Raw genomic sequence first — 12,871 nt, forward strand, 5'->3', positions numbered from 1 at the left:
TAAATTGAACCATGTTCGCTTCTCGTGATTGTGCGTGACACCGTCGCTGGCATGTACCTGACCACCTGCGTCGAAGATGTGATATGGCGCTTAACCAGTATCAAGTAAGTATTTTGCGAGGTGGCAGCGCAAATTGATTTTTTGCCGACATTACTAGCAAACCAACGACTTTCATATCAAAACAACCTGTCATTTTATTCGGTTGGGCGCTTCTATCTGCGAAGTTGGACAAACACAAAAGGTCCCGTTCAGTTTTCAAGACGGTAGCACCACCCATTCGAATGGTGGTGGGGAGCTATGTCAACCTGTATGAATACCAGTGTTGTGGTAGGATCAAATTATGGTTAATTCTGAGTACTGCGCGCGGTTCTGTTGCCAGAGGATCTCTCAGCTGGAAAGTCAGAAAGTCCGGTCGAGATAAGCGGACACTGGATCAATATACACGATTAATGGTCACAACGGCTGGTTATGGGAGTTCTCGAGAGTGCACCGCTTGACGCATTTGCCGGTTTTAGAAATGATGAGACCAAAGTTGTCTACGACGTAAAAGCGGGTGCCCCGCTGACAACTCGAAGGTGGATGAAATCTGGTCCGAGTCTGTCGATATGAAGGTTGCTGTCAGACTCATCTTCCACGGAAATGAGCCCTTGGAGAGAAGGCCGCTCGCTGGACAATGTACGCAGTACTATCTCTTCATGCCGTTAGCGATTGTTCAACGCTCGCAGAGGCTCGTTGACTTGAATGTGATGTTGGATTTTGTTCCTCGAGTATGCATGGTAGACCCTCGAGATGTTTCACATCTGAAATGGTGAGGAAGTTCAGTGGTCTTCAGCGGCTTTATCAATGATGAGATTTTCAGATCACGATACCACGGCTTCTTGATCACATGGGACGTGCATTCGTCTTTTACATAGCGCTTGTCGTCCCCTTTCTCCGACGGGCTGAGTGTCCAGGGCTTGACCAGGTGTGGCGTTGACCGGCGACTTGGTTGCTGATTGATTGATGTCTACTACCGAGTCCGAGGGGGAGGAGGGACAGGACGAGTTAGGTATTCTGGACGACTATAATCTGAATGATTGATGCTCCTCGACGGTCCTTCTGGCGATTAATTGTTGACGGGGTACATGGATTCGGAAGTAGGAAGGGAAGGGAAGGTGAGTGTGCATTCTGTGCCTTGCTTCGGATGATTGGCATATACGTGTAACCATGAACCCAGTTCAGAACCGCAGTTTGAAGACGTAGGTAATGGAGGAGCCATACGCGCTTGCGATATCGCTTGAGCTGACCGAGGAACGCCACTTGTCAAGCGTATGCTACCAGTCCCATAAACGGAAATGGTCCCTATGAAATTCAATCTGTCGGTTCGCCTTCGGCGGCCTTTTTTTAGATTCGCAGGTGCATTGCGACTTTAGGAACGCTTAATTGCTCAACGATGAATGTCTTCTGTATGTCTGGAACTGAGTATCGAGTAATGAATGTGGTGGGGGATGTCTTTCTCGAACTGAGTATTGAGCAGTGAATCGAAACGATCACATGGGTACGAGTATTGGTGCCGAGGCGCCGACCCCTGACCTGCCCCATCCATGACGAAGCATGCGCCGCCAACTACGCGCACCAGATTGATTAAAGACGCGCTCTACGCGCAACTATTGTCGATTCTGGGTAGCTGGAAATCCTTCTGGACGTCATTAATTAGGCAGACTTTGGTATGTAGGAGCGGCATCTGGGGGCCCAGTGATCTTGCGCGTGTGGGTACAGCCTGCGCCGAGAAGTCGGGCCATATTGCTCGCTAGAGGCATGGTCACTCGTCTTGTATCGGCCCGGGCAAGGTGTGGTACCATGTTCTGTAATTGCAAGTAGCACGACTTGTTTGCATAATCATTAATCAGCTCCATGAGGCGCAACTAGGCCGCTATCGGAGACCTGCTCAATTGAGTTCATCATAACAGTTGCTCAGATTTCCTCAGACGACTTAAAGTTGCCTGCAATGCTCATATCTAAATACATACAAGAGGACCCACAAACTGTAACTACTGAATGATGAAATACAAAAGAAATCAATGCGACGGAGGTGTTACAAGAACAGGCAGAATGAACGGGAACCAAAAACGACGTATACCGAATAAAACTGGTATCCAGAAGGCAGAATGCAACGCCGTTATCTTAGTCGGAGGGGAGCTGACGTTGGTCAACACCGCTCAACGATATACCGGTTCCTAAAAATACGCGATCGCTACTAGTAGTAGTAGCACCGATATTCGCGGAGTCAGATGGGTAGCTGCTAGCCGTCTGATCGATGACATCAACCGAATGTCGTCTCATGGGAAATCCTGCCCCGTGCGCCGCCATTACTTCAGCGGAGAGATCCAAAAACTGCGGAGAGATCGTCAGTGCTCCACAGAGGAATGGAAGGAGGGGTTGACTTACCACCTGCTCCTCTTCCAGCGTATTTTCATGAAGGCGGCGGTTTGTGTTTTGCATGTGCACAAGCAATGTTCTGATGCTGCGAGAGCTCAGACCCCGATAGGTAGAAACGCGCTCGAGGTCAAGCGGAGCTGTGTTGACGAGATGCAATTGCTCGTGCAGATATAAGACATAATGTTCGAGACACTCCAGATAGTGGCGTTTTTTCTCGTGTGACGAAATAGTGTCGCTGGAAAATATCGGTCAAGGTCTGGAGTTGAATTCGTTGAAACAAAACAACTTACGGATCGGTAGGAATAAAACCTATCTCTTCGGCAACGGCACGTTGTCGTGCCTTGCGTTGGCTTTCTGTCTTACTCGTGTTAGGTGCAGCAGAGGTAGGAGGCTCAGTGCTACGTTCACTGCTCTGAGACTGCTCGCGCTGTGTCTGGTGAGACACGGACGAGGAGGCTGAGAGAGTGGTGGGGATCTGAGCAGACGGTGTTGAAAGGTCTGTAAGAAGTTCCGAGGGGGTTGGGAAAAGAAGTTGGGGGGCGTTTGCATAATAATTGAGAATGTCGGTATTGATGGTTGTGGACTGCGGGGGGGCTTGATTTAAAGAAGGGGTGTATGGGACGTGATGGTCGTAGTACGTTTGCTCCACGTATGGTGGTGTGATTTGACGAGAAAAGTTTGGCATGAGAGGTGGGCCGTAGGGGACTGGGACTGGAGTATGCAAATGCATCTCTGGCTGTGCCTGTGTGTCTGAGTAGTCGTAAGATTGAATAGACGGGTAGGAATAATTCAAGGGGATCGAAGGATCTTCAGGCAAGCCGTAGGGGTCGCGTCTAGAAGTGTAGTCTGAAGATGGAGCAAGATGCAAGCTAGTAGGGTCAGTGAATTGTTGATGGTATTGAGGATCAAAGTCAGTAGATGGGATGGGATACATGATTGCTGGGGTTCGAAATGAGCGAATGGGGAGGCTAAATAGAGAGAAATAATATTATAGAAATGAAAATGACATGCATATGCTGACTGGTATATAATTGATTAGATTTCGTTAAATGGAAACTAGGAGCCGAGGGAAATGAATGTTCGCCGATGAGAGGCAAGGTTCAGGGTAACTGAGTCATCTACTGGAGTGAGAAACGTTTATGGGTACTCGCAGATCATGAGCCGTAATACCGCAAGACTGGTTTGTGTCTGAAGGCTAATTCAGTTGGATGATCAACGTTGTACTAACGAGATGGTAGCCTCAAATCGATTTCGTCCGAGGGTTAAGCGTGAGAATATTAGACGGGTACTCGCGGACTTGAATTTAGATTGTCGCGGCCGTGTTATCTCTTTCGTCCACCTCTTAAGCGCCGCGGGCCCGGATCGTGGCGCCAGAAGCCTCTCCCGGAAAAACTGCGGCTGAGACCTACCACGACGGAGAAGTAGTAACAAGATTGGCGATCTTAATTTAAACCAGTTCGGCCAGTCCAATGTTATATATATAATATATTTCTACCTTCAATATTTCCTTCATTCCAATGAATTCTACAATCTCCATCTACCCCATGTCCACATTCCTCCTACTCATATCATGACTCGCCGCCCCCTTACCATTACTCCCCATATCTCTTTCCACAACAGAAAGACCACTCTTCCTTCATAAAGTCTAGATTATCCGAGAGCCCCGTATCTACAGACCAATCTTCTGATACCTCCTCCGTCGAACACCCATCTCGTGATAATTCACATAGAGCATCTCGTTTCACTATCGCACACCCATACGCCCGCCTTTACGCAAAGAAGGACGGTTCCAAGCGACGAAAAATATGGAACCATGTCCTCGAGAAACAACTCTTTTCTCCTCAGGAATTGTCCGTCTTCCATTCACTTCAACTCACTCACTCATTAATTTCGCTTTCAGGTCAACCATGGGCGCACCGCACAGGCGTACCATTTACATCGCCTCTCTCGAGGCGCACATCGATCGGTTACACAACCAGCTGCTCGGGATCGGCCTTTATCCAATCCCGTTTCAACGCCTCGAGCCATACCGGGGCCTTAATTCAAAGACGGCCAAGGTAACAATTCAATTTATATTTACATTTTAAACCAGCCGCTCATTTATTTTTACAAAGAGTATGGTAGCTGGATTACAGCACGATGCTACCCACACAAAGCTCAAGTTGCTAGAGCTCGAACGTTCGGTACATTTTTCGTTTATTCACCTCCAAAACCACATATTAAACTAGCTTTATCGTAGAATAATAATCTGCACAAGCTGCTCGGCACCCAAGCAACTTCAACTTGCTCCATTTCTCTTGAAGCAGATGTACGCCGTCACTCTATGGATTCACCCGGAATGGCCTTAAACGCAAGGACCGCCATCAATTCCACAGGCCCGATGATCATGGATTCCCTTGCCTATTCGGCAAGATCATAGTCCCCTATTTCGCTGCATTCCAGGGTCATGTGGTCATTTATACAACCAACTTATGTATTTCTTTAATCGCTTGTTCATCGCACCTGTATCGTACATAATCGAACCACGGCATTCCCTATACTTATGCTACTGCTTACGAGGCTACCAGTATATAATAGACCTCCCATCTGCAAGGTTCAACGTGTACAGTAGATATATTGTTCCCAAATGTGACTACCTCGGGAAACGCCTATAATGTCTCTTCGCCTTCTTGTTCTTTCACCCTCTCCCTAGAGGAACTAATCGATATCTTTCGTAAGCGGCAGCCGCTAGTACTGGTCCTAGTTATCGGCAATTAATGACACCCTTTCAATGCTCAGCCTACTAGTGCACGGGTACAACCGTCTTCGCGGCCCCGGCGCTGCCTTCATTTCAGCTCGTTTGAAATTCATATCCATCCCCTCGATGTGCCACCCGTGAACTCAATCACATGCCCTCGATGTGCCACCCGTGAACTCAATCACATGCCCCCTAAGGTCCCACGCCGCCCGACTTTCGATACCGACTGCGTGCCACAAACGTTTCTAGGGACGTACAAAGGACACTCATTCCCAAAGTTCCGACGATCGATTTTTTAACCCGAAGATCACCACTAACTCCTTAAGACAGTATCGCCGCCCTCGTGTTATTGCCCTACGAGGTCAGGGGATCTTTTTCCATTATCAGCTACGACGATCCCGAATTTCGAAAGTGAACAACCCTTGTAATAATGTGATAGGAACCCGAACAGCTTTGGATCATCCGTTTCAACTCGTAATTCGACATAGGGTCTTGACAATCAATCTGATTTTCTTTGAGAACATTACTCCCATATTCCGCTTTTGTCAAGTTTGACCCGCGTGTCCTGCTTGGCTTTGCTTCCTTGCGGCCGTCCGGCTCTCTGTGCAGCACGTTTTGTGTGATACTTTTTTTGCTGGCGCGAACGCTTGGCGAGGTCAGATGCGACCCTCTCCCGAAAAGCAGCGTCCTGTAGGCTCAGAGAAGCGGCCATCTTTGCCAAGCTATCAGGCGAAGGCGAGCGGGAGCGTGGCGGTGATCTTGACAACCGAGACATGCGGCTGTTGGGCCGAGAAATTGGGTCCGGGGAATCGAACGTGTCAGTGCTTGGCCCAGGTTGTGAACACGATGGCACTTTGGTGCTTAGAGGGGTTTGCATGCCTTCAGGTTCTTGCATCTCCGATTCACTGTGCCCATCACCGGTTTCAACCTGGACGTTGTCTTCATGGCTTTCCAGAACGTCGTCAGCTTCGCCCTCGTCATTTTCTTCCTCCTCTTCCTCCTCTTCCTCTTCATCGGAGCTGTTTTGATCTGCGTCATCCTGGGGTTCGTTTGCTCGAACAGCTTCCATATACTACAGCGTTATTCATAAGAGCTCGAAAGGTGTTAGGTGCAAGGGCCCCCACCTCCTCTAAAGTGTTTTGGTCCTTCTTCGCAAAACCGCTAGCTGCAACCATTACATCCAATCGGAAACCATCATTTTCACCATTTGATTCGGCTTTGACAGTCTTGAACCTGGGGTACAACGCACTTTCGTACTTGAAACGTCGGCGGAAAAAGGTGCGTATACATTCCACATCGCGATTGAAGTACCTTGATGAACACATTAGGCTGTGTTAAATAAGGTCGAGTACTGCGATTGCGCACCATTCGGCATTTTCGTGTGACGTACTGACCATCTGTGGAAAATCAATGACTATCGGTTCGCCACTCTCTCGTCGAATCAGGATATTGAATTCGTTATAATCGCCATGAATAAGCCCCGCCCGCGCAAATCGTACAATGATATCCATTAACGTCGAGTATAACTTGCCCGGCGACGGAACGTCAGCGATCTGTCGTCTGAATCTACCATGAGAAACAAAGAGAGTGGTAGATGAAAGCGTGTGCTTACAGCGGATATGCATCGATTGCTTCCATAAGGATGCAATGCCTAGCTTGATCAACAGGCCGGGGGACCGGGAAATCATGTTCGTGGAGGATCTGCGGTCATTCCGTCAGCGCCACGCTCTCAATAGATTGCATCATAAGTCCTGCAGCTAACTGACTTTCATAAAAGCCCATTCTTTCTGCGCTGCTAGTCGCGACATATACATCCACGACGCCGACTTGCGCTTTCCCATATAATCTCTTTTTTCCTTGATGGCACGAAATGAAATACGGCCTAGCCTGATTCCATGAGTGCAAAGTCCATGGAACCTGGCCTTGTCATCAGCTTACCTGTGTAGTTTAAGGACCAATTCATTGCCCTCCGCGTCTGCAACTATGTATACATCTGTGCCGTGTGATCAGTCGTTCCATAGGTGAATATATTGAGAATCGCTAAAAGCGAACCCACCAGCCTCCTTCCCGACTCCAATCTGGTTTCCAACAGAGTACATCGAGTCTCGCTTGGATAATGCACGCATAGCCAGATAATCGTATCCGCCATACGTTAATCTATATCCATCATCTATCACCGAAAGTCAGGCTTACAAGGAAGACTAAACAAAAGGGCATATACTAACACTTCGAGTTCTGCACTTTAGCGACTAAATTGCGTTTCGCCAAACTCCCGATCAGCTTGTTAACGCCCCCATTTCGAAGGCCGGAGATTTGTACGATGAGGGGAGTTGGGACAACTTCGTGGTTCTTCGATCCAATTTCCACCTGCGTTCGAGTGTTTTGAGATACGGCCATCATCAGCTTGACGAAGGACCCCCTTACTTACTGAAGTCAGTACCCGAAATTCATCCGAGGTGATGTATCGCAGATCTGTTGCGTCAAGCTTCATATTTTGCTTGTTCTGCTGCTAGCCGCGAGTATGGCACAAAGTGAAGTGAGTGAGACTCGGTACGCGAGCATGTAACTGCGATGTAGAACGAACTTGCAATCAAAAATCTCCGCGAACTAATATTGCCAAATTGGAAATTACGGCTTACAAGTAACCTTTCATCAAGTAAATTATTCTTGGTTACGAGTTGGTGCGTGAAGACTGCTCGCGGTGTGTTCTCGGTGTTGATATGAGACGTTTTCGTTATCAGATCGTTCAATCACTCAGTGACCTCGCATAGAATGCGGTCTAGTGCAGTAAATAGAGCCAACAAGGTTTTCCGCGTCTTGTTTGACAGAAAACCTTACTCGAACCATGCCTTAGGCGACTTCAGCACAGCTCGAAGCCTGCATCTCGACATCTAGAGAGTTGAATGGCACCAGGTATGTCTAATGTATTGTAAATTGCGGCATGTTTGTTCACATAACCATACGATTAGATTGCATTTCGCCGTGAAGACTTCGTCAGAGCTGTCCGACGTTGAATCCGAGCGAATATGGAACATCTTCGAGTCCAATATGCACCTGTTGTAAGCTCATGCGATGCTTCATCTTCAAGTATCTCATGATTTACCCCGCTCAGCTACACGACGTCCTCATTTGGCTGGGATCCTCGTTCGAAGAAAGAAGAGATGTTTCACCCACACGCTCGGCTCGTCTTATGTGAGCGACGCGATGATACGCCCTCAGGTAGTGAATCAATTCCGTCAGAATCTCGGATAGTCGCATATACTATCTTCCGCTTCGAACGTGAAGCCAAACAAGACGTGGTGTATTGGTGGGTACAATGCTACAGGTTGCAGACTCCTAGCTCACCGATCGATGAAAGTTATGAACTCCAAGTGACCGAAGAATCTCGAGGACTCGGGGTTGGAAAGCTATTGATGAGCTCTCTGTTCGACATTGGCTCACGATGGAGGATGAAGAATGTTATGTTGACCGTTTTTAAAGGTAAGCTCCGATACACAGCTTCAACTTGCCCTATCCTCATAAATAGTAGCCAATGATGCTGCGTCTGCTTTCTATAAATCTTTGGGGTATGTTCACTTCATTTATATCCCTTGCACCTCCTTGACGAATGAATTTAGCTTTGATCTCGATCCGAGTTCACCTGGATATGTGGAGGATGACTGGCAAGATGAGGAACTAGACTGCGACTACGTCATTTTGTCCAAATCTATACCGTGATCGTTGATAATATCACTCTTAATTATAGGAACTACTCATGTTATAGATCCAAGGACGGAACTCTGTTCTGCGGAAACAATTCGCGTAACTCTCATGTGTGAACTCGCACCTCAAGCCATCTTGTTATGCACTCCGCCGCTACATTGCGGGCACGTCGCGCTAGGTGCGAATACCCCTACCGCGGCACATGTGGCACGAGTGCCACTATAGATAGGTGACTAGGTTTGGTACACAGTACCAGTGTGTTCCTGGTGACGGGTCACCCTCTACGCGGCTAGCGCTGACCTTCCGAATCCTATCTCGATTTTCACTTTTGGTTGTAGAATGGTTTACGGCCGACAACTTTCGACGGCTTGCGCCTTCTTTCAATGTGTGAAGTTCGTGCCTTAGATATTCAGCACGGTAGATTTGTTTGGTTGGCAGTTTTGCGATATTCGTAGGCATCACAGCTTGGGCGCAACCCATTTTGTCATGGAGGAGCTATTCCTGCCCGGATGCTTTACGCCAAGCGTTCACATGACTATCAATTAGGGGCATGCACAAGGGTTCTTCGTCATCCTGGAGCAGAACGTTGACTCCACCCGGCGCAATATTCGAGTACACTCCTCTTGTAAGTAAGGTAGCAGTCGTGCCTACCTCACGTGATTGTGACTGACTGACGCCGCGCAGGATAAGTGTGTAAGCAGATGCCGAGCATTTCTGATATAACTACTCCATGTCTATTAACAGAAAATATTCGCAGTATTACTACCAATGCAACTGTGTAGCCGTTTGATGCATAAGGCTCCTGATTAATTGATATTACAATTTTGTCCTGAGTCACTTTTTCATCACACTTGTCACGTGAGGCAGGTAGAATCCGCACGACTGCTACCTTACTCCAAAGCAAGACTTATGCCGTTGAACGATGTCTCGAAGATCTTACAGGCGCCGGAACGCTTCCCAATCGCGAACATGATCCAGAAGACGCATGCCGTACAGGTTCAATCAGCTAGATAACATGCTTGGTCTTATTTGGCAGACTTTGCTACTAGGACATTTTTGCGAGCACGTAGACAAGTCGAGTGATCTGTGGCGCGGCTCTCGAAAAACATCAGATTTTGTCCTTCTGTTCTCGATGGGATTTCCAGAATTCAAACATCGCATTGTACTGCGGCTTATATCATGTCAGATGAAGGCGAGCCCTTTTAATCATCAAGCTCCGTCACAGCTCCTTTGCTAACTAGTAATAGCCTGCTTTTGATTCATGTAGATTGAGATAAGATCATTCTCATTCGTCGCTCCGTCAGTTTGAGCCTTACGCCCGTGATGCATTCATTAATGTTTGAACCCCGCCTCCGCTCTTGCCCCAACGAATATAAATCCTGACGTACAATCAGCAGAGGAACTCTTTGTAGCGTGGAGTTCGCATGTCAGCTTACTTGATTGATATAGTACATTTGACATCCTGCATCCGAGGCTCAGTTGAGCCGAGTGCGATATATACTTCAAGCTAACACAGACTTCAATGCACCCTCCTCCTTTGTATACCTGGTCTTATCCAACGATGCTCGATAATGGACCCGGACTTTACTTGGCAGTGTCAGCCTTGATGATAGCTGTCTTAAGCTACAGTCGAAAATATTGGCTCAATCATTCGCATCCTCCCCTGCCGCCTGGTCCTACCCCCCTTCCAGTACTGGGAAATGTTCTCAGTCTTGATTCTGCTCGGCCTTGGCTGACCTTCAATGCCTGGAGATCCACATATGGTTGGTACATCATGGCTGGGATCTGTTCATAACAGCTCATCTTGTTCCTTAGGTGACATTATCTATGCTCGTCTCCTCAACAAGCCTGTCGTGGTCGTTAATTCTGAGGAGGTCGCTAAAGACCTCTTTGAACGGCGTTCAAGCATATATTCAGATAGACCCCAATCAATTGTTTACGAAGCGTGAGTTGCATCCTGGGTTGTTAGTCGACATCAATCACTAACATGTTGTCAGTTTCGCTTCAGATTTTAACACGGGGTTCATGCCATATGGAAACAGGTACATAATTGCGTCATTCTATGATATGTTGATGGGTGTCTGATAACAAGCAGGTGGCGCCTTCACCGACGAATATTTCATCAGGCATTTCATCAAGCTGCTACACCTGCTCATCAAGCCGTGCAACTCCGTTCCGCCCGCAAAATGCTGTCCAGTTTTCTACAGGACCCTGACAATTATCCAGACCATTTTCAGATGTCGGTCGCGAGAATTTGTTCAGTCTAGCGCTGAAGCTGATTTTTATCAGGTTTACTTTGACATTCATGCTGTCTATAATATATGACTGTGAAGGCAAAGCTGAGGACGACCACGTTGCCCACGCAATCACAAAGTATGGGGAACTTATAGTCGATGTTTTCGCGCCAACTGCTATGACATTGATGGAAACATTCCCTTTCCGTACGTTCGCACATCCAGTAATTGCATATAAGTAACTCGATAATCCTTCTAGTTTTGAAGCTACCTACTTGGTTTCCCGGTGCCACATTTAAGCAAGCATCACTCAAGTGTATCCAAGCAGGCCATGACGTGAAGGAGATACCCTTTCAATATGTCAAAGAGAGGATGGTGAAGTACCCCACTAGAGGAGGTACATCGAACTAACGAATCATTGATAGTCTGCCAATGACATGGGGCCGTGCTTGGTAGCTGATGCCTTGAACAAGACCGGTCAAGAGGACGTCGTCTATACAACTGCAGTTAAGGAGGCTGCTTCCGTTGCATTCACAGGTATGCAAGTTGATAAACTGTTTCCTCTCGATGCTTATTTTTGTCCTCAGCGGCGACTGAGACAGTGAGTTTGTTGTGGTCTTCGTTTGCCAATCATAATCAGTTTGCAACCCTCGACTCAGAGCACTGCCACGTTACTTGTGTTCCTTCTTGCTATGGTGCTCAACCCGGAGATACAAGCCAAAGCGCAGGCAGAGATTGATCGAGTCGTTGGCAAAGATAGACTTCCTAATTTCAATGATAGACCAGCATTACCTTACCTAGAGGCTGTTTTGCGTGAAACACTCAGGTGGCACCCAGTGGTTCCAATGGGTTCGTCCTAAGCACAGATCATTTCCAAATATCCTTTGACAATATTCGCAGGTATCCCACACGCAACAACAACCAGTGACATCTACAATGGCTATTTCATCCCTAAAGGTTTGTCTCATGCTGATTTAATAATAGCCGCTGACGACTAGTTTGCTAGGTGTTGCTGTATTTCCAAATGCATGGAAAGTCCCTGCTACCCTTATCCTGATATATCCAAATAACGAAACCTTTAGGGCAATGACACACGATACAACGAAATACCCCAGTCCCAACGAATTCAAACCGGAAAGATTTTTCCAAGCAGACGGGTCTCTCAACAACGACAATATGCATTTAGGCTTCGGTTGGGGTCGCCGGATTTGGTGAGTATCTATTCTTCCTTCGCCCTCCGTTGAAAGCAACTGGTCACCGGCAGTGTGGGACGGTATGTCGTAGACGCCTCACTCTGGATCGCGATGGCAAATTTCCTGGCATCTTTCTCGGCCCACAATGCTCTTGATGAACATCCCAGTCGTTCCGAAGTTCACCACTGGTTTCACAATGTTTGTAGAATTTCATCCAGCCCCGAGAGTGGTATGCTGAGCTCTTGTTATTTAGTCGTCCGGAGACATTTCCCTGTCGCATTCTCCAGCGATTCCCTGATGCATCTTTGAAGACGCTGACGCGTTCGACTAACTTAGGTTCGTTCTATCGATAACACCCGGTATTCTCACATACTGACATACAGTGTTAGAGTAATCGTGATTGTGGCGTGCGGTGCGGGTAATACGCAGCCCAATAGCTTTCTACTTTGACTTTGTTGTCTGTGTAAGATGACATTGCGACTACGTTAGTCTATGCCGCGATGTCCATTGAATTTGTTGAGTGTAACTACAACCTGTGTACTCTGAACATGAAGAATTGCCTTCCTTCTGCTAAGTATATATGGTCT

General features: G+C 47.4%; 5 protein-coding genes across 5 annotated transcripts; 3 read left to right on the forward strand and 2 right to left on the reverse strand.

Moving 5' to 3' along the window:
- Positions 1–2,340: 2,340 nt before the first annotated feature.
- On the reverse strand, positions 2,341–3,004 carry F5147DRAFT_540345 (uncharacterized protein; the record flags this gene model as incomplete). The annotated part of the gene is made up of 3 exons (XM_041430218.1): positions 2,341–2,373; positions 2,428–2,653; positions 2,709–3,004. Coding segments are annotated over 3 exons (555 nt in total), but the record flags the coding sequence as incomplete, so codon positions are not given.
- Positions 3,005–3,810: 806 nt separating this feature from the next.
- F5147DRAFT_663888 (uncharacterized protein) lies at positions 3,811–5,040 on the forward strand. Its single transcript, XM_041434942.1, has 5 exons — positions 3,811–3,964; positions 4,068–4,268; positions 4,319–4,475; positions 4,533–4,601; positions 4,658–5,040. Exons 1-5 carry the CDS (start codon positions 3,936–3,938, stop codon positions 4,835–4,837), a joined length of 636 nt encoding a protein of 211 aa, XP_041300355.1. The 5' UTR covers positions 3,811–3,935; the 3' UTR covers positions 4,838–5,040.
- A 638-nt stretch (positions 5,041–5,678) lies between these two features.
- On the reverse strand, positions 5,679–7,646 carry F5147DRAFT_563097 (RIO1 family-domain-containing protein; the record flags this gene model as incomplete). The annotated part of the gene is made up of 9 exons (XM_041430654.1): positions 5,679–6,227; positions 6,280–6,466; positions 6,521–6,715; positions 6,768–6,856; positions 6,922–7,042; positions 7,094–7,148; positions 7,212–7,325; positions 7,381–7,522; positions 7,584–7,646. 9 exons carry the CDS (start codon positions 7,644–7,646, stop codon positions 5,679–5,681), a joined length of 1,515 nt encoding a protein of 504 aa, XP_041300356.1.
- Positions 7,647–7,795: 149 nt separating this feature from the next.
- Positions 7,796–8,974, forward strand: F5147DRAFT_14412 (acyl-CoA N-acyltransferase). Its single transcript, XM_041428253.1, has 8 exons — positions 7,796–7,836; positions 7,897–7,960; positions 8,010–8,068; positions 8,125–8,214; positions 8,268–8,462; positions 8,514–8,635; positions 8,685–8,721; positions 8,773–8,974. Exons 2-8 carry the CDS (start codon positions 7,928–7,930, stop codon positions 8,870–8,872), a joined length of 636 nt encoding a protein of 211 aa, XP_041300357.1. The 5' UTR covers positions 7,796–7,836; positions 7,897–7,927; the 3' UTR covers positions 8,873–8,974.
- Positions 8,975–10,257: 1,283 nt separating this feature from the next.
- Positions 10,258–12,582, forward strand: F5147DRAFT_786269 (cytochrome P450; the record flags this gene model as incomplete). Its single annotated transcript, XM_041442929.1, has 13 exons — positions 10,258–10,620; positions 10,673–10,802; positions 10,855–10,899; positions 10,953–11,096; positions 11,147–11,298; positions 11,351–11,466; positions 11,517–11,628; positions 11,679–11,692; positions 11,751–11,940; positions 11,992–12,048; positions 12,098–12,302; positions 12,356–12,482; positions 12,538–12,582. The coding sequence occupies exons 1-13, from the start codon at positions 10,380–10,382 to the stop codon at positions 12,580–12,582; spliced, it is 1,578 nt and encodes a 525-aa protein (XP_041300358.1). The 5' UTR covers positions 10,258–10,379.
- Between the last annotated feature and the right edge of the window lie 289 nt (positions 12,583–12,871).

This window comes from Suillus discolor (assembly GCF_016758755.1).
Source record: "Suillus discolor strain FC423 chromosome Unknown F5147scaffold_1, whole genome shotgun sequence".
NCBI lineage: Eukaryota > Fungi > Basidiomycota > Agaricomycetes > Boletales > Suillaceae > Suillus > Suillus discolor.